Raw genomic sequence first — 21,156 nt, 5'->3', positions numbered from 1 at the left:
TTTGTTGTGGATGCAACCCTGGGTCTTTTAGCTGTGTGCTACAGAAACAGAAGATGATGAGTATAACCAAGGATTGGGAGTGGGGAAAGAAAGGAGCCGGTTTGGAAAATGGGACTGTAAAGTTTTGGTGCTAATGCTTTTCAAGCATTTTCAGAAGCAATGGAGAAAAGAGCGCAAAGAAAATGAGTTTATTTTCTAAAATGAATTTTTATGTTGTTTCGCAATTTCTCCTTGCTAACGTTACCTAAATTGTGTGGGCTTCTCTTTTGAAAATATAGAGACTGCATCATGGGTGTAGATTACTGTCCATCACTCCAGCAGTAAACAGATCAACGCGTGCTCTAGGTTTTCATGAAGCAGGTCACTACTTCTTCATACCAACTTACTAACTTCTCTAAATTCTGCCTTAGATGTGGACACTGATCACTCTAACATCCCCCTCTCCCCGCAAAAAAACAAAACCAGCAAACCCAGAGCTCTCTGTGCGAACCCTAAATATAGCTCTGCCTGACCTCTGTCTACTGTGTACAGACTTAGCAGGTTTCAGTTTCTCAGATCTTCTTTTTGGTGTCTAATTTCCTAAAGTACCAGAGACAGCTGTCTGGGGGCCGGAGAGCTAAGACGGTGAACGTGCAGATATCAAGGAAACGGTTTTCTTACAGCAAGAGCTTCATTTAGATCTGAGCATTTCCTCATTCCTGCCTGACTGTAGAGTTTCATAAGTTGTGATTTGTGCTAAATTCAGATGTGTCCTTTCTTACTGATGGGGGTGGTCAGGGTTGACTTCTTCAGCCTGCTTTAAGCCAGGCGAGGTCTAATCAAAGTAACCAGATTCCAGTAGTTTATTTCAACTGTGTATCCTGTAGAAAAACAAAGCATGCAGATATTTGTAAATGAAACCAATGGAAAAATATTAAAATCCTCCCCCTCGCATTTTTTTAGCTTTCCAAGAAGGTTTGCTTTTATTTATGGGCAGTAATACTTTCTGTTTCAGCCACTGTTTCCTCATCAGTTTGAGAAAAGTAAAGCATTTTGTCATCTCTTGCAGTTAAAGTTTCTGCTAAGAGTATGCCGCTTTTCTTCATATTAAAACGGGAGGCAGCTTTGACCAGTTGATGACCTTTCTCTTAGGATCTCCCTAGCTAAAGTTTGGCTTCATAAAATCGGTTGAATTTCTATGGTCCGAGTGAAATAGAAGATGAAGCAATTAACCACTTAATTTAAACCATGTTAACTGTCAATACAAGTAATTGTAACAGTGGGCACTTTCACGCCCTGAATTATTGATGAGGACGAATCTATAAAGCAGGATATTGGGGATGAACCCATGCCAAGCTGCGTCAGTTAGGACTTGAAGTGGACAGTTCAATTTCTAACACAGTGTTTGTAATCCTTCAGGATGACTTCTATTAGTGTTGTCAAATGGCTAACCTAGCAATTTTCAGTCATTTCCAACTTGCAATACTATAATGTTGTTTGATTCTGTGCCATCCTCTTTCACTTCTATATTCCATACAGCATTTTTGCATTTTAATAAGTGATTTTATACTTGGGCAACTACGTGCCACTTTGCTTACACATTTATTTTTTCTTTGAGTTACCTAAAAACCCTCTAATTTGCCTTAAAGACCGTTTTGGAAATCATTGCATTAGGAATAGAGAACTGTAATGAAACCTAGAGAGCATCTGGGCCTCACTCTTATTTTAGAGATAATGAAACTGAGGCCAGGAGAGGCAAAGTGAACGGCCTCACGTCAAACAGCTAGTTACTAGTTGTGATAGGCTGATTACAAGACGATTGCAACTGTTCTTGCCACTTGTGTCCAGATCCATTGCAATGTGACTTTATAGCTTCTTCCATTCAAAGGAGGCATCTTCTTCTCCACGCCTTGAATCTGGGCTTGCATTGTGACTTTGGCTGATAGTAGGCAGAAGAATTAAAGCTACCAGTCAGCAGCAATAAATAACTAATACATAACTTATTTTTTATTTTGATGTTCTTTTTAAACTCCCAGATTATTCTAGAAAATCAGTAGGACTCAGAGAGATGTTTTTCCTCAACTTCTGCTTCCAGTTACCTGGCAAATTTTCAAATATTTGCTTCCTTTGCTTGTTCAATGTGTAATTTATTTTACATCTTCTCCCTCACCAAGCTTTCTAAATGTGTTCTTTCCTTTTCTGTTTTTGAGTTTTTAGGAACATCTTCAGCTGAGGTGGAGTTTTTAACTGTGCTGTTGGGCATTGCTTTGTGGCACAAAGTTTTAATCCACTTAACGGCTTCCAGCACATTAATTTTTTTGGCAGGTAGGTGATGCTGTCATCTATGTCCATACTAGCAGGCAAATTATAGGAAGAAAGTAACTCTTGGAATGAATGAAAATTATCTTTAACCAAGGGAGAGGTCAACTTGCTGTGTTTGATAAGTTTCGGTTCTTTGTCACCTGAAGCTGTGCACCTTTGCATCAAATGTTATATTTGTGGCCTAAATAAAATCATGTTATCTGAAATCCTCTACTTATTTTGGATGATTTACTCCTTCTTATCCGAAGGGCAGTATGATGTAATACAGTGAACACTGAAATTAATGATTGGAAACCTGAGTTCGAATTCTAGATCATCCACACATTTGTTGTGTCACTTTGGACAAGTCACTTAACTTCTCTTAAATCCAATTTCTTTATTACATGTACTTAGTTTTTTTGGAGGATAAGATGAAGCATGTAAAGCATTTTGTGAGTGACATACTCCAATCTCTACTTCTCTTCTGAGCTCTACACATTTTCACTGGCCTACTGGACACGCTCCGTTGGATGTCCTGTATCCAAAACCACCTCAACATACACTACTCAGACTTTCATTTTTCTCCTGACTTCCCTAATTCTTTTAAATGGTACATTTCAAATCCCCAAGTAGGTTTTTGATGCCTTTCTCTCATTTATCCCTTATAAGGCATCCATTTATTTATTAATTTATGCATCCAGCAAAAGCTTATTAAACATCTTCTCTCTTTTCTGTTCCCGCACGTCCTCCATTTTCAGCCCCATCCCTACGCTTCAAAGCAGGCTTTGCTCCATCTTATTTCTCTTTCAAACTCTGCTCCTCTGGACTTGGCATTCATCTTGGATCTCTCAGCCCAAGCCTTGCCCAGATTTTATCACTTCTCTCTTAGTCTTCTCTCCAGCCCCAGTGTCTCTTGTCTCTGGTAAGAACACCTTGTTCCTAGGGTGTGCCCTTTAAGACCCTTACCCCCCCATCCCCCCATGGCCAGCTGTTGCCACTAAGCCAATTCGTTCCCATCTCCATCTCCTTGATGGAAGAAGAGACTCAGACTCTATAAGTGACACTGAGGATGTCACCTAATTGTAATAAACGTTATTTCCTCATTTATAAAATGAGAGAGATACTGACCTCCTCCCAGGTCAGTACCATTTCACAGCACCTGTGACATGACATAACAAACATGACCGGCACAGAGGGGCTCCCATAACCTAGGAGTTCTTCCCCAAGACCTGGCTATGATTGCATACCACAAAACACAGTACACCTTCTCTGGCGATTCAGAATCAGAGCAAGTTAGAATTTAATTAGGGAGAGAGAATGAAATGTTTAGTACAAGTTGCGGATGTAGATAAAATATGAAATGAAGTGCAGGTGGATAAGTACAAAGTGAAAAGGTGGAAAGTATGAAGTAAGGTTATTAAGAAAGGATAGGCAGGTAGTGACTTGTAAAGAAAGTAATAGGTATGAATTGGTGAAAAGAGAGAAAGAGACTATCTGAGCTGTGGAGAATTACGTAGGAAAATGCTGAAGAACAAAACAAAGTATGCCTTGGTGCTAGCCTGATACAATGGAGAGGAGAAGTTTTAGGTGAAAGATCATGTTTAGAGACATGAGTCGTGCCAGTTACTGCAGACTTAAATTCTCCTCCTCGTAACAGATAAATATATGTGAGGCAGTGTTTCTAAAATAGGAGAAATATTATCCAACATCTATTTCCAGTAAAACCTATGCATTTTGTTGTGTCATTCTTAAAAAGGCAAGCTAACAACTTCATGAGTTTGTAAATCCTTTGATAATATATTAAACAAATGGTCTCTAAACCCACTTTTAAATATATTATTTTAAATGTGAAATAATATTTGTGGAGAGAAAAATTTGACTTAAAAAATATACTGAAGGGGGCTGGCCCTGTGGCCAAGTGGTTAAGTTCGTGCCCTCCGCTGCATGTGGCCCAGTGTTTCGTTGGTTCGAATCCTGGGCTCGGACATGGCACTGCTCATCAAACCACGCTGAGGCAGCGTCCCACATGCCACAACTAGAAGGACTCATAACGAAGAATATACAACTATGCATCGGGGGGCTTTGGGGAGAAAAAGGGAAAAAATAAAATCTTTAAAAAAAAAAAAGACTGTGTCTAAGAACCATCCTTCCCAGAGAGGTTTCCTGTGTTTTGTTTATGAACATTAATTGCCTTCTCTTTCTGTGTGAATTGGGCTGGAAAATCACAAATGCAAATACCTTTGGGTTTGTCTAATCCAAGCCCTGCTCATTTCACAAATGAAGAAACAGAGGGAGGTTCAGGGTCTTCACATGGTCATAGCTCCTCAGGGGCCAAGATGAAACAAACTTCTCTTTAGATTTTTAATATGATGCTTTAAAAAATATACTGAAGGACCTGGGATAGCCAAGACAATATTAAAAACAGAACCAAGCTGGAGTCCGTCTGCTACCAGATAGCAAGACTTGCTCTGAATCTATGGCAATTAAGGAAGTACAGATAGACCAATGGAGTATTATGGAGATTCCAGAAACATATCCACACTAACATGTTCCCTTGATGTGATAAGGGTGCCACTGCACTTCAACAGATAATTGATATTGTTCTTAATAAATAGTGCTGGGTCAAATGGGTGTATCAATGAAAAACAAAAAAAGACCCTTGACTCCTAACTCACACCAAGTATGGAAATTAATTTGAGATGGATCACAGACATTACATATGGAAGCTAAATCAGTGAAGCTTCTAGAATGTCCTCATGACTTTGAAACAGGTAAAGATTTCCTAACTAAGACACAAAAGCCCTTCACCAAAAAGAAAAAAGATTAATAAATTGAATTTCATTAAAATTAAAAACTAATGTTCATTAATTGATAGCATTAAGAGAATGAAAAGTCAAGCCACAGGTTGGGAAAAGATTTATGTCATAGATATGTAACTCTGACACTTTAGACACTTAGACAGCCAGAGAGACAGCCCTGGGTCTCTAACCCCTCCAGGCCCTGCCTGGTGGCCTGCAGGCACATCAGTATTTTGGTTTGGCCAAGTCTATGAAAATATGGACTGTTTTAGCATTATCAAACAAAGCATTGGCATAAAGGCAGATACAATCTAAGGTTGTTCTGGATGACTTGGGGCATAAAGGCTACATAAGCAAAAAGACAAGTTCAACAAGCAGGCACTGATGGCCCTTTCATGGCATGTATATTCCTTGATACTACATTTGCACTGTGCCTAAAGCAAAGAGATTTTACAGGAAACAGCCACATGCACTTCCTGGTCTCATAAGATCTTATCAAGGGTAAGCATTTCAATTTAGGTGGGAAATGCGGTCTTCCAGGGTGATCAGCATCGTGAGCTGATACAAAGTGCTCTCTGGGGCTAATGATCAGGCCTTCTCTTGACATCTGTTGACATCTGTTATATTTGCTGTTATCTATCTATATGTTTTCTATTAAGTTAAAACTTCAAAGGACTATTAATGTAAAAATGACAGTTTTACTTGTAGTCATGCAGAATTCTTTAAACACATTTTTTTTTGCTTAACTTAGTTTTGTCAGATATCTTAAATATTGAATTCCAGTTTGCTTATAAAGTTGAAAGCTGTCTTCCATTCACTGCAGTTGCATACAGGGATTTGGAAAAGATGAAAGAACCTTGAGATTATCTATTTCTGTGCCATACCCTATACAGAGGAAATTGAGACACAGAGATATCATTTATGGACTCTTCCCCCACTGGAATATTCTTGAAGAAACAGTTTTCTTCTCTACCATATCTGCAAATCACTGCTTTCTAAAACAATCTCTTAAATTTCCTAAAAGCTTATTCCTTGTCAAATTCTACCTTGGTTGCAAGAAACATTGAAAACTTTTACCAGATAAAGCTTGGAATTTCAGCATTTCTAAAACAACACATTTCTGTAAACCTTTATCTAACAAACATGGCTCTCCTAGCTTTTCTTCAAAATCAGTCCCTGAAAAGTTAAGATACTTATTGTTTGTCATAAAAATGAATATACTGTTAGAGTTCTGCCCCCCCCCCCCAATCCCTTTGATACTGGATGCTTAAAAATTGGAAAAAAATGTTATGTGGGTTCACCTGCTAATAGATATGATGAAAATCCTTTCTATGAATCATTTCCAAAATGATAGGTAGTTTCGTGTTCCAGTATTCTAATTATGCTTCTTCAAACTTCATGGCTTTACATCTGTTCTTTGTTTATGAAATTTTGGAAATGGACTTGAGATAATAAATGGTCTTTTATTAAGCTAAGACTTTCCTTTGCCATACAGAGGATTATATGATTTGTAATTATTTCAGTCTAATTTAAGGAAGGTTTTGGTGGGGTCTCAGAATTGTCTGTACTGTAATTTCATGCAGCAGTCCATAAGATTTAAATATAAAGATTAGCTTTACCTCTATCTAGCTTGAAAGATTTTTCCTCTCTCCCACTCTAATTTTACCATTTTTTCTATTACAGATGTCATGCGCTGAAGGGACTTTAACTATCCTCCAGACCAGAACTTCCCCCCGGGGTGTGGTGACATGCTGATATGCCCAGAATGGTTATGTGTGTGTTGGCATATCATCTCCTTGGAACTTGAAGTGACTGGTGGGGCCTTGAGGAAACTTCCATTTGTTTTTTGTGCTGTTACGTGAAAAACGTTGAGAAAGACTAACTCTATCACTTTCGTTTTGTAAAGAAAGAAGCTGAAAAACCCTTTGAGCTTGAAAGTCTGTTTTACTGAGTTCCTTCGTTCTAGGGCTAGGTGTAGAATCCAGATCTTGTGGGTTTTGCTGTGATGCACCTGGGCCATGACACACTTCCTTCCTTCTTTTTGAGCGAGACAGTAAAATTTAGTGGCTGTTCTTGGTATGCACTTTAATTGGAAGAAGTGACCAAACAAATTCGTAATAACAGTTTGCTGAATTCTTCCTGGAATTCACTTTACATACATTGGTATCAATTTATATAAAAAGACTTTAAGACAGATTCTATCATCATCACCTTTTTATAGAAGTGGAAATTGGCATTCAGAGAAGTTAGGTGACTTATCAAAGGTTTCATAGTAAGTTACTGAATTTAATGCAGGTCTGTCTGGCTCCCAAGCTTATGCTCTTTGCACACTATCATGATAAATACTTGTTGTAATGAAAAGTAATTGTCATCTTACAATGTACAGGAATTTTTCCTGCAGAGGAAATAAATAAAAGATAGTTAATTTTCACTACATGAAAAGAGAAGGATGTGAGGAGAGGCAATAGGGGCATTTGCTGTGCTTACCAGGACCTGTTCTCCTCTTTGAATTAGCAATGACTTTTGGAGAGTGGGTGTCCTGGTGTAATTTAAAACAACTTGGAGACCTTTTGCAAAATAAATTTTAGGATATTTTACTGTTTTTATTGTCTCTGCCAGGCACAGGAGTCAAGAAAATTTCAAGTTGGAGAATAAGTACAGAGAAACAATTTTTTTACAAAGATTTAAAAAGTTGGATACTACAGTATTATCTTTAGAGTCCTCCAATAGCCACCTCCTCCCTTAAAGACTGGGTGCATATAACAAAGGACTACAAGGAGTCATCTCTGACCCTCAGTTGTCCCACCAGTAGGTGGGTTTGAACAATAAGTTCTCTAATCATTACACATACGCAGGGCTGGATATGTGGAAAATAAGTGGTATCTTGAAACAAGCAAATGAAAATCAGAGAGAAAAAAAGAGCAGCAAAATGCCCTGGCACCTAGATTTGGCCTTTCAGAAACTGTTGAAAGATTTTGGCTTTCCTTGGATGAATGCTTAACTCTAGAACTGAAGAAGAAAATATACAGAATGAGCCTGGGACTTCCTGTTGGGCTAGAATTCAAGAAGCTCAAAGAACAGTAAGCTCCTCTTTGCTAGAACACATTTGCTGAAAGGCTTTCAATGGCCAAAGATAGGACAAAACTGGGTATCAAGAAGAATATGAAAGTATTAACTGAAGCACATTATATATATAAACGTCTGTAAGCTCATAATGTCATGATAAAGGGAGAGGAAGAAGAAAGGGGGGAGAAAAATAATAAACAATTCATTGGATGCCATTGAAAAAATAACTGGAGTATTAATTCCTTACTCTGAAATTGTCACATCTTGCCTTTTCATCATGTACTGTATTTTAGGTTAATCATAGCACCAGCTGATGAGAGAAATTTCTAACTTTACAAAATTTTCCAGCTAACTAAGGTGGGATGACTCATACAACTTTAAAAAACATTATTTCGTAGCTCCTAATGAAATAACTCATTTAAGTTTGGGTAATCAATAGATGAAAGTATCTTAGGGTCAGCAAAAGAGGGAAATATCGAGTGCCTCCTGATTTGACACTATGTACTACATCCAACACCATCCTGAAATGTTCTTGCAAAAAATTGATTCGGAATCTAACCAATTTCTATCTGAAGGAAAGAGCTGATTTCCATTTATAGGAAATACCAGCGGTAGAAGAATAAGTTAAATGATACACAAAGAAGCAGAAAAGATTCTGAACGTGATATATTTTACAGGTGCTAATTTCTGCCACAAGTTAGTGGCAAGGAAGAGAAAGAGAGAGAGAGAAATTGAGAGAGAGAGAGAGACAGGGAGACAGAGAGAAAGAAGTTCTAGATTAAAGAGACTTAAGAAACATGATAACCAAATGTGCCATCTGGTCCTTTCTTGTTTGGATCTTGATTCAAATAGAGCAAATGAAAAGATACTTTTTTGGTTGTTAAGATCAATAGGGAATTTAATTATGGAAAGTTCTTTGGCCACCTAGTCACATAACAAACCACCCCAGAATATAGTGGCTTAAAACAACGATAATTTACTTTCTCACCATTTTGCTATTAGGTCAGGTCCCTGGGGGACAGCTCTCTGCTCCATTGGCATACTTAGTGTGGCTTGTCTGGGACTTGAGGATTTACTTCCCAGATGGCCTCACTCACAGGGCTAGCACTCTGCTGCTGGTTGTCAACTTGGAGAGCAGCTGGGGCTGTCGCTGGAGCCCTCGATTCTACTTCCTGCAGCTCTTTTCATGTGCTGCTTGGGCTTCCTCACAGTAGCATGGCTGGGTTCCAAGAAGGAGGAAATGGAAGCTGGCAGTCCTCTTAAAGGGTAGGCTTCGATCTAGCACAGTGATACTTCTGCCATGTTCCATTTATCGGTGTAGTCACAGCTTCAGCCCACATTCAAGGGATTGGAGGAATAGATTCCATGTCTCTGTTGGGGGAGTGACACAGGGAGGTATTTTAAGTTATCAAGGAATAATTTTTAAGTGTAGCAATGGCTCTCTGATTATTGAAGAAAATGTCAAAAAAATTTAAGATACAAAGTGAAGTGTGTAGGAGTGAAATGACATGATGTCTGGGGTTTAGTATACTTTAGCAGCAAAGAAAAATGATAAAGATAAAATGGAATAGATGAAGCAACTGTTGGAAGATCTTGATTATTTTTGAATATAGGTGATAGGAATATGGAGGGCTTATTGAACTCTGCTTTTGAGTGTGTGTGAAAATGTCATCGTCAATTTTTTTTTTAAATATTGGGACTTGAGATAATATAGCTCCTAAAAGAGACTATAAGGAAGAGACTCAAAGTTATAGTTTCATCTGACTTTGATTAAATTTTAATATTACGTCTTCTCAAAATATGCCTTAAATAACACTCCCCCAAAGTACTAACTTGAGAAGGTATGCAGAAATAGAGAAACTTACGGGGTACTGAGACTGTCGGGAGGAATAATGGAAAGGCAGCCAAACATCAGGGCTGCTTGACATTGGAGCAGATGACGTGTCTTTCCTCTGGAAGCCACTGCATGAGCACTTAAGGCTCTGAGCTTCTGCATCCATCTTCAGACCATGAAGGGAAGGGCAAGGAGATTGCAGACAGTGACCATGACTCTGACCTTGCTGACCTTCTGCATGGATAGCAACAATTGTCAGTCCACAGAAGAATTCTTATATGAGAAGAATAACTCTTCCTCAGTAAGCACTCTCAATCTTGTGGTCTGTTACTTGGAACTCAAAGCATTCTTAACTGATAACATTAAACACAAGGTGCCAATGCAACTCTCTAGGTATTCCTAATTAGAACAAGGGACAACTGTAGATGCCTTTTCCAAAGATATTAGAAATAAATGTGATTTAAAGGAAAAATAAGTCCAGGACCACCTGAAGAAGATATTTGCAAGATAAAAATTTAACTTTCCAGCAGTTCCACTTCTGGGTATATACCCACAAGAACTGAAAGCAGAGACACAGATATTTGTACACCCGTGTTCACAGCAGCATTATTCACAACAGCCAAAAGAAGGAAGCAACCCAAGTGTCCATCAACATATGAATGGATAAACAAAACACAGTATACACATACAATGAACATTATTCAGCCTTAAAAAAGAAAGAAATTTTGACACATACTGTGATATGGATGAGCCCTGAAGACATTATGCTGAGTAAAATAAGTAAGTCACCAAGGGACAAATATTGTATGAGTCCACTTATACGAGGTATCTAAAATAGTGAAATTCATAGAGACAGAAAGTAGAATGGTGGTGCCAGGGGCTGGGGCGGGGGAGGAATGGGGAGCTAGTGCTTAATGGGTACAGAGCTTCAGTTTTGCAAGATGAAAAGATTCTGGAGATGCATGGTGGTAAAAGTTACACAACTGTGTGAATATGCTTAATGCCACAAAAGTGTACACTTAAAATTGATTAAAATGGTAAATTTTATGTTCTGTATATTTTACCACCATGAAAAAGTGCTTATCTCAGGAACTTGTCGTATAAGAGATCCAAATTTTCTTTAATTAATGGAAGAGAAAAGAGATGGGAGATGGGGAGGTGCGTGGGGCAGAGCCTTGAACCCCCACCTTTGAAGGGAAGGTGTTACTTTTATATTGAAGGATGATATTTTCTTCAGGATTTTCTATGTATTTTCAATTTAGTTAGCTAGGCCGATGGTTGTTTTCACTGCCTTTTTCCTCCAGATTTAAGAAATATTAATGCCACCTTTGAAATCTGTTTACACAGATGATGGTAAGTCTCATTCTCTCATTTTATTAGTCAGGGTTCCTCATTAATTTAGAAAATTGTTTGTTCAGTTAAGACCTGTCTCATTTGGTAATGGTCTCGGAATCCCCTGGATTATGGCAGGGGCTTTACTTTGTAATAATCTCCCATGAGAACTGTCCAAACAACTGTGAAGGCAAGAGAGAGCTGGGAGGGGCAGTCCTGTTCCTGAAAGCACGGCAACAGGGGACTGAAGCTGACCATAATGAATCTCTTCTGCTTTTCACTGGTAAGTTTCTTTACATGCACCATTTATATCCTCATTTTTAATTGTATCAAATAAAAGGAATGGAATTAGGGTATGCCCTAAAATTCCTGTGTGGCGATATAAATACATTTAGGGTCTCATCGGAGAGTCCACATCAGAAAGAAGAGAAAGGATGTTTTCATTAAAGCTCTTCAGCCAACTCTATTCAGAGGGAAGTAATTTATAAAAAACATATGTACATTTATTCACAACAATTGCTAGTTTTTTAACATTTTGATGCTGAATTTCTAAGTATGATATGTAAGCAGTGTTTTTGAGGAGTTATTTTGTTCTGTTTTTATGAATATGAGAAAATTTTTTGTAAAATACGCTGCATTAAGGTTGCTTGCTTTGCTTTGAGACATCCTAGGAATCAAATTTTTTTCTTTATTGTTTGAGTAATGAATTCCGTTCAATGTTGGCTTGGTTAAACTACCATGGAGGCAGCTTTCTGAGTTACACAGCACGATGAATGCAAGGTACAATGGATTAATCCAGTCCTGCAGATGTGCTCATTCAAGGGTATAAGCGCCTCTCAAATTCTTTTTTATGTTATTACTTTTTTTTTTCCTCTAGCCTGAAGTGGATGAGTGAAAGTTAGCAGGTAGTCATAGATCTGGAAATACTTTATAATGCTAACCTGCAATTGTGACCATCTGCCAATGCTAAAAATGGATTTCAAAAATAATTTTATTCATTTCTATCTTTGTTTGCAGCAGGGCATTCTGCCCATTTATTGGTTTTTCAAGATGTCAATGGGAGATCCCTGTCATTTGGGGAAATAAAATGGTTTACTTTGATGTTTGTTTTCTTTCCAAATTGCAAATAAGATTAACATAAGTGCTAGAGATGGTGCTGACATGGGTTGTAATACCTAAACAGGAGGCATTTTACACCAAGATAAGGGACTTAATCTTAGAGCATCTTGAAAAATAAAATGCAATTGTGAGTTGTGGCAGGCTGAATCATCGAGTTCGGGTTGCCGATATAGGCCCAATTTACAAAGTAACTGCGGGTGCTCAACTTTGCTTTGTGCCATATAAATCTGACTGGAGAAATCCCATTTCAGGTGATTTAAGTGGTATTGTGCATTCTTTTCTAGTTGATCTAAAAAAGCTATATGTGCTTTATATGAATGTACTTCCCGTGGAAATAGGCAGTGCAGCAGCAGAGACGATAGCGTTCCAAAATCACTCTGAATGGTACTCTAATCAGTATGCTAATGTTTCTATAACATAGCATGGCTCGGCATAGTGTGGCATCCGTTTGTAATCCTGCTACTAAAGACCTATAACCATATAATGAGCATGATTGTCTTTCTCTGTAATGTGAGGATGGGAGCACATACTCACAAAGAATTGTTTCAAAGCCCTGTCTCGTGGCCTCACTTTGACTGCAACTCTCTCCCACCTTTTAAAGTTGTCCTGAAAAAGTGACTTGCCTAGAAACGTATTTGATTTGACCGAACCATCATGAACACTTTATTGTTTTGTTCAAGCAGTCCAAAGTTTATGTTACCCAAATTAATTGCTTTAATAATAAAATGTCCACAAGGTACTTGGAAAAAAAATAAAAGATATTTTGGGTTTTTAAAATTCTTCCTTGTGGAGTAAATAAATAAGATTATTTAGCGTATGGGCTCTCAACCAGGGTGTTGTGAGACCCTCCTGTGCTGTTAGGAGCTGTGAAAAAGGGGTGGGGCTATAGCTTTAGCCAGAAATTTGTGTGTAATTTGAAACATATTTTATCTGTGCTTGTAGAAATGTGAACATATGGGACACTGCATTTAAAAAATAGATTAAAAACCACTGATTTGGTGGAAAGAAAGACCGCAGAATTCGAAATCTCTAGGAAGGAGGGGATTTTAAATATTGAGCATCACATAAAGATTACCACTAAGCAAAGCCAGTGAAAGAGTTAAACGCCCTCTTGTTTAACTGTGGGGGGAAACTGTAAATCTTTTAGTAAATGGGGTTTTTAGGAGAAATATAAAGGCAAACTTAATGAACTACCCATTCTGAACCAAGGATACTATAAATAATCCATTAAAGGTGATTGCTATTATTTTGGATCTATAAACTCGAAATGGGGTCTATCTTTCAAACGGGAGGCAGGAATATCCTTTTATGTACACCACTCTCACTCAGAATTTTTCTTAGCGTTTTACACTATGATAACGCTTTTAGAAAGCTTGCTTATTAGAAGCAAGATGATTTTCTTGTTGAGCTCATCATATAGTTATTGAGTTTAACATGACTTTGTAACCCAATAAAGTTACAAATCAATTATCCTTGCACCATTTCTTCAGTGCTTTGAAGTGCTGCCTCTGTCTTTATTTGGCCTCTGTATTCTATCCCGCTGGTTTGTCTCCATTCCTTTCCTTATACCCGCTCCTTGACATACCTAGTAAGGTAATTCTAATGCCAGGTAAATATCTTATTCGGAAGAATATCCTCTTGTTGTCCTTCTTCAAAATTTGGACTTTTAAGTCTTTATGCCTGTGAATGAATTTAGGATCATGCTGTCAAGTTATATAAGCTTTGATGGTATTTTGATTAAAATGGATTTGAATGTCACATCATCTTTAGGGGGAATTGTCTTCATTATGGGGTTGAGGACTTCAATCCACAAACACGTATAACTTTTCATTTATTCAGATCTTCTTTCATGGGCTTTCATGATGTTTTATAATTTTCTCTATAAAATTCTTGCGTATCTGTTGCTAAATTTAATCGTGAGGGTCTAAGAATTTTGCCTACCGTTGTATTTTTTTCCTAATTTGTTTTTGCTGATTTATAGATACATTATTGATTTTCAGATATTAATATTACAAATGAGTAATTCTCCTGAATTTTTAAAATTCTGGTAATTAGTTTGTGGTTTTTCTTAGATTTTTGTATGCAGATAAGCTGTAAATTTTCCTCTTGTTTAGCAATTATACCATTCGCAACTTCTTTCTCTTATAACATTGACAAATAAGAATGCTATGAAGGCAGGCATCCTAGTGTTGTTTCTAACATTCCTGAAGTACTTCTGAGTCTCCTCGAGGTTTTTGATAAATAACCCTAATGAGCTTAAGGAAGTTCTGTCTTTTTCCAGTTCGCTAACATTTTTATCATGGATGAATAATAAATTTTTCAAATGCCTTAGAATATTTATTGGAGCAATAAACTTTCTTTTTAATATTTTAATGTATATTAAATGTTGAAACATCCTTAATTCCTATATTAATCACTGATTGGCCATGGTGTATTTTTATATACACTATTAAATTTGATTTTGTTAACAGTACATTTAGGCTTTTTTAAAACTAATAGACCAAAATGTTGGTCTGTAATTTTCTTAAATTGACGAGCAAATTCTGTCATTTTATTTTTCTGGAATTCCTATTAATCTTACGTTGTTGTGTCTCAATACCTCCACACTTTCACCTGAGTGTTTCATGTGTTTTTTATTTATCCCTGTATGTTGCACGCTGGGCGAACTCTTCAGCATTTTTTAATTCTTTTGAGAGGTTTAGAGTTCATTCAAATTTTGCTTATTTAACGTAAATTTCTATGATTGTATTATTCTTTTTCAAGACTTTTTAATTGTTTATTTTTTGTTGCTATTTAATGGTTGTTGATTCAGTTCTGCCTATTTTGGTTTCATCATAGATTATTTCTTTTTAGTTGGATATTACTTTTTCGTTTAGCTCTGTGAAGGTCATAAATATTCTTTCTTAAATTATTTCTCCATCCATTTGATGATTTTAATTTCATCTGGAATGAATGGTTTTCTTTGCAGATTGTCAGTTCAGTTGGCTCTTTCTCACCGTCACATCCCTCCGAGCATTTTGGCTAGCGTTGAATGAAGAGCTCTTTGTCTCTGTCTCTGTCTCTGTCTCTTCCTCTCCCTCACCCTCTCCTGCAACCCCCACCCTCCTCCTCTCTCTTTTTCCTCCTTCCTGGCCTCTTTACCTTCTGTGAGGCATACATCTCAGGTCTCTCTGAGCCCCCAGTTTAGAACCAAGGCTTACACTGCTGGTCCAGGGATCTCATCCCGCGGTGTTATGTGGTGTATTACTGATCCGGTCACTGAACCAGCTGGCAGCTTGTCTCAGATCCCACTGTGCTGGTTGTGTTGTTGAATTTTGCTCTTCTGGCCTACAGCTTCCTAGAAGCAAGAGCCCTGGCAGCTGCTGAAAGGAGCTTTTTTCAGCCTCCTGTAAGTGCTGCTGTAGCCCCTGGATTTCAGCATGGAGTTGGCTTTATGTGGAGGATGTCTATTGCACCTTACCCCACGAGGCCCAGGATCTACTCAGTGCTCCCTGTTTGTGGATGGGTGCTTCATAGGCCCACACCCTTACCTTCTCTCTCCACTTAGTTTCTGTTATGTGTTTACATGTTTCTGTTACATGTTTGGTTTCCCTACATGTTTATGTATTTTGGAGCACACGTGATGTAGGTTTTACATAGGTCTTTTTAATTTTCTCAATAATTTGCAATGTGTTTGGAGCAGAGGTTACTTCAAATATGAAACTGTAGAGCATATGAGTTCAAAGTTTAAAGGTAGAAAATGGCAATTCAATTCAATCTTTGTTTTGCTTATTTCTTAATAAAATACATTTTTAAAGGTGAGAACATTTTCAACGTGAGACTATAGTTTTTCACTCGTTGTTTCAAGCAAGAAATCTTTTTCCTAATCCAGCAGACCTTTCTATTTATGATACCATTATCAGCATCACCAGTTACTACACCCAGAAATTTTCAGTATACTAAGTGTGTAGCTCTCTCCTTTAAGAATGTTTCCAGATGATGTCATAGCTAAACCAGTTCTGTCTCAGAAGGAAAAAATGTGTCAATTCAGTTAAGAAGTTTGCTTCCCAAATACAAAGATTTACAATATAGTTCAAATGGTCTTAAATACAAACTCATACATTTTAAAATTCACTATTCCATGAAGGGATAAAAACAAGTAGACAGTATTATTTATTAATATAAACACTGTAAACATTAATATTAATGCCTTTATTGTAGTTGTGTTTAAATGTAGACATTTAAGAGTCTTGTTTGAATTTCTGGCTCTGTAATAAGTAGTGAGAATGTTGAAAATTGGCATACGATGAACTCTTAATCCCAATGCCCAGGATCATTTAGATAAGGTACTATAAAAAGGTGGGTCGATAGGTTAGATGACTTGTGAAGGAAAGTTATCCTTTTGTTATTCCTTGACTCAAAAATCTCTTTATTCCAGGAGGGCTCTATGGACAGCTTGTATGAGCCAGTCCCAGAGCAACAAACTAACCAAGAAAGTGCCTCTGGTAGAGCTGCTCCTCTCTCATGCTTTGAGGAGAGTGGAAAAACCCGCAGCAATCTCTTCATGGTGAGTGAACCCTTACGTTGAGTGGATTTCTTCCCTATTCTATATTGAGAACCGTTTGCTTAGTGCTACCTGTTCATACAGCAAAAGTCCATGCACTCAGAAAGTATTTATTTACTTTTATTTCTGATTTTCTCTTTATTGTTGTCTCTTCCCTGATTTTGGCTTATTAACGTGAACTACCGTTTATAGAGTATGTATTAGGTGGTTACATAAGTTAACTCATTTAATCCTCAGAGCAGCCTTATGACAACAAAGTAATTATATCATTTTCTAGATGAGGAAATTGCAGGAGAGAAAGGCAAAATAACTTGCTAAGGGCTATAAAACAGTAAGTGTTAAAGCTGGCAGTTAAATATATATGTGTCTGCATCAGTAGTTTACTGGTAAACCAGGTCTTCGGTGGGGAGAGGGGGACCCTGGATCTGTCGCACTTGCCAATTGCCCTGGTGTCAATGCTCGGTATACCATGGTTGATTTCAAGCTACCAGTGGTTTAATAACAGGCTTACAATACCTGAACATTTAATTATTCATTATGTCCAATGCCAACGCCAGCACACCACTGGCTGCTTTAAAGTCTGTGCTAACCGCTTTACTAAGCTGCTTCTTAAATTGATGGACACACACCATCAACTTACAAAACACGCGTATTAATAGAATGCAAATAGTTTTTGTGAATTATCTTTATAATTACTAGAGGCATAGAGTTCTCCGTGCTCTGCAAAATTGGCCCGGTTCCTGTTTAACAGTGCTGGCTGTTCTCTTAGTCAATTTTGTGCTGTATTTAAATTAATCCCATACTAACAAACTTACTTTGCTTCTATTATGGCTTAGGACAATACAAAACATCCTATGTCTGCTTCAAATAAAGAACGTGCCTATACTAATAGATCTAGATGTCCCCACCTCCTACCCTTGTAATCACACTTTTCCCCAATAACAACACAAAAATTAATATTAATTCTCATTTATTCAGTGCTTCCTTTTTGTAAGGTTCTGTATTACGTGATGTTATATGTGAAATTATTTGTGTTGATCTTCACACTGACTTCAGAGGGGTTTAGAAATTTTGAGAAAAGTTAAATAACTTTCCCAGTTAAAAAGAGGATGACTCAGGATCCAGACCTGGATCTTTTTTTGCCCTGGAGAAAGGATTACAGTAAAGTACCTTCGAGCTTTATACCTACCTGTTTTATTCTTTGGGGACATTGAAAACTTCTTATTTACATAGCTTCTGGAACATTGCTGTTTCCCAGAAACTTAGATCAACTGAAAAGCAATGTAATGTTAGTTAGCGAACACGTTCAATAAGTGTCAGTGAGTAAAAACGATCCAAAAAAAATTTTAGTTCAGTGTGAACTCTTCCCTCAACTCTGTACCCTTCTCAGTATCCATAAGACGTTGATGTTGACAGATGTGCATAAGAGGAAGCGACAGACAATATATTTTACATATTAATGTATGTGAGAGAGAGATCATTTACGTGGAGACTGTCAATTGACGTTACAAAATGTTCATAAGCATTTTTACTCTGTAATTAAAAAGAAAAATTGAATAGGCTCAAGGGCCTCAAGATGTTTCCTTCAATGTGTAAGTTTAATAAGTATGCATGAAAAATAGAAGTTCATGGCTTCCCAGGCTTCTAGAATTTTTATCAAACTTCACTTACATTGTGATAGAGGATGAGAATAATAAAAACATGATTTAAATTACTATGGCTCTCTCTTTCCATATATATATATACATACACATATATATCATGTATATGTAATATATGTCTCAGTATTTAATTTAAAAATATATGCATATATACAAACATAAATGTGTGTGTGTGTGTATATATATATATACACACACTGAAAGGCAACTAGTTCAACCATTGATTCCACTATTTAATTATTGAATTATACCAATCCTATCAAATTATCATTGATACTTATTTTATTTCTAATGAAAATGGTTCCACAGCTTGGATAAACTAAAGTCAGTCTTTTAATAATGAAATTTAGTGATTTAGAACTTTCCTGACTTTTCTTCTAAGCCTCTGAAGAATGAATGCTTTTTCTTTCCTAGTTTATTCTCACTTCCTTTTTAAATTTTTTTCCTAATTCAAAGAAAAAAATTTTGGGACCTGTCTTGACAGTATCAGAGAAAGATGATTCTTTTGGGGTTCCTGTTCTATAAATATTAGAAAAGCCCCCTTCCAGTTAGTGGAGTTATGCCTCAAGCTCTCAGTCTGCAACCCAAATGGATATGTAACCTTCCCGGAGAGGAGAAGTTGCTCCCAAACTCAAACTCATGAGAACCAACCTGGCAGCATATCTGGTCACAGTGGAAATTATAGCCCATACTAAAAATAATATCATTTGCCACATGAATTGAAAAAAAAAATCAAAATGAGAGAAGAATCCTAGGCTTCTTGGCTTCCCTTAAAGATATTTTATTTATGCCTCTTTATTAGGATTTTTACTATGTGGAAAGCACTGTTTTAAGCAAGGTGAAGAGCTATGTAGATGAACATAACATGGTCCAGAGTCCCAAAGGAGATGATTCAGTGTAGACAAGGTGTAGAAGGGAAAGAAGATTATTTTGGTATTTTAAAGGAGGTTTAAATATTTTGGTGTTTTAAGTCAGAAATATCCAGCTTGCATTTTAATAGCAGTTCCACTAGGGGTTGGTAATGGAGAGCAGTTCCACTAGGGGTTGGTAATGGAGAGCCGGTCCAAAGAGAAATTGATTTAAAGTGTTGAAACTTTATTAAGTTTTGTAAAGAAGAAGAATAAGCAATACGCTTGTATTATATCGGCAAAGCCACAGAGTTTTGGAGGGCTACTGCCAAAAAATAGTGGGTAAAGAGTTTTATAGAGTGAATAGTTATGTAACTAAGTAAATATCCTGAAAGAAAATATACTAACATACTAGCCTAACTCAGGATTGACTACTTCGTTATTCTATTAGTTAAAATGTAGGCTGTCACTGCTTGATTCTGTGCCTATTTTAGTAGTCCTTTATTATGTCTGAAGCTAATAAAACATCTTGAATTAGAAATAGAGTGAGAACATAAAATGCTTGTACCTCTGCCAGTTTGGGGTTAACTGGATCAATCCTAAATGATCTGGTTTGCCATCTGTATTGATTGAAGTAAGCAAATAATTGTCAATTTTCCACTTCATTTTGTATCTCATAAATTAGATTGATAAGAAATTTGAGCCTTTCAAAAACGAGCTTAAATGTGGGGCAGGGGCAATGTCCCTCTTATTTATATATCGCACATATTGTTTATACATTGCACAAATATTCAATAAATATTTGTTGGCTAAATGAATAGATCAGTGAAGCTTCATTAATCAAGCTAAAGAAAGTCTTCATAATGTAGACTGTGTGTGTAGTATCTAAAAGCATGAGCTTTAGAGTTGAGCAGATATGAATTCTCATTCTAGCTCTACCACTTACCAGCTATTTGACCTGGGAAAGTTGCTCAAATTCTCCAGACCTCAGTGCCTCCTCTGTAGAAGGAGAACAGTCCTCTGAATAGGTTCAGGCAAGTTCGACTGCAGAGAAGCGATGTCAAATGGTGATCTGCTATGCCCACCACGCTTCCCTCCCACAGTCTTTTCATCCTTGTTATAATTGGCCTCACCATCCTCACAAAAACCCCCATAGCAAAACAAAAAAAGCGAAAGCAGTGCCTTTTCACCTCTGGATCGCCCACTCCCTGAAGTGGGCAGGAGGATGGCTGGCTTTCTGAAGGTGATCTCTTGTCTCTATGGAAAATAATTTGTATTATTCTTACCCCAGACTTATAGTTTTACGCTGACATTTAAAATGAGTTAGATATAACAACTCTTCTCCAATATTTGGGTCTTATAAAGTGGGGATAAATTAAAACTTGACTTTTTTTCAGTTGCGATGGGGAGAAATGACAAAAAAAAAAAAAACCCACACACACAAAAGAAGGCAAGACTATCTAATATTATTATATTAGAAAATAACTCACCAACTAAAGGGTTGCTGTAAAAAGACTTTGCTGCAGCTTTTGGCAGTTGTTCTCAGCAGCAACTGGACTTGAGATCACCTGAAGACACAGATATCCAGACCCACTCTGGGCCTACGACATCAGTAAGAGAGGGAGTGAGAGCAGCCCTGACCAGGAGGAATAGAATGCAATTCACAGATGGAACT

General features: G+C 37.2%; 1 protein-coding gene, 1 long non-coding RNA gene and 1 pseudogene across 2 annotated transcripts in view; 2 read left to right on the top strand and 1 right to left on the bottom strand.

Moving 5' to 3' along the window:
• Positions 1 to 8,359, top strand: part of LOC100068575 (RNA-binding motif protein, X-linked 2 pseudogene) — a 123,788-nt pseudogene extending 115,429 nt beyond the window's left edge.
• A 654-nt stretch (positions 8,360 to 9,013) lies between these two features.
• Positions 9,014 to 21,150, bottom strand: LOC138920908 (uncharacterized). Its single transcript, XR_011432910.1, has 5 exons — positions 20,972 to 21,150; positions 20,428 to 20,525; positions 18,162 to 18,243; positions 10,010 to 10,212; positions 9,014 to 9,515 (listed from the first exon to the last, which is right to left on the bottom strand). It is a non-coding gene; the product is annotated as an uncharacterized lncRNA (long non-coding RNA).
• Positions 11,488 to 21,156, top strand: part of SAMSN1 (SAM domain, SH3 domain and nuclear localization signals 1) — a 131,806-nt gene continuing 122,137 nt past the window's right edge. Inside the window, exons 1-2 of the mRNA XM_023630393.2 lie at positions 11,488 to 11,593; positions 16,847 to 16,975. Of these exons, the coding sequence (XP_023486161.1) occupies positions 11,570 to 11,593; positions 16,847 to 16,975 (153 nt within the window). The 5' untranslated portion in view covers positions 11,488 to 11,569. The remainder of the gene's footprint in view (positions 11,594 to 16,846; positions 16,976 to 21,156) is intronic.

Source organism: Equus caballus, chromosome 26 (genome assembly GCF_041296265.1).
Source record: "Equus caballus isolate H_3958 breed thoroughbred chromosome 26, TB-T2T, whole genome shotgun sequence".
Taxonomy (NCBI): domain Eukaryota; kingdom Metazoa; phylum Chordata; class Mammalia; order Perissodactyla; family Equidae; genus Equus; species Equus caballus.
Note: the sequence above shows the minus strand (reverse complement) of the source record. Positions and strands in the feature narration are given on the sequence as shown.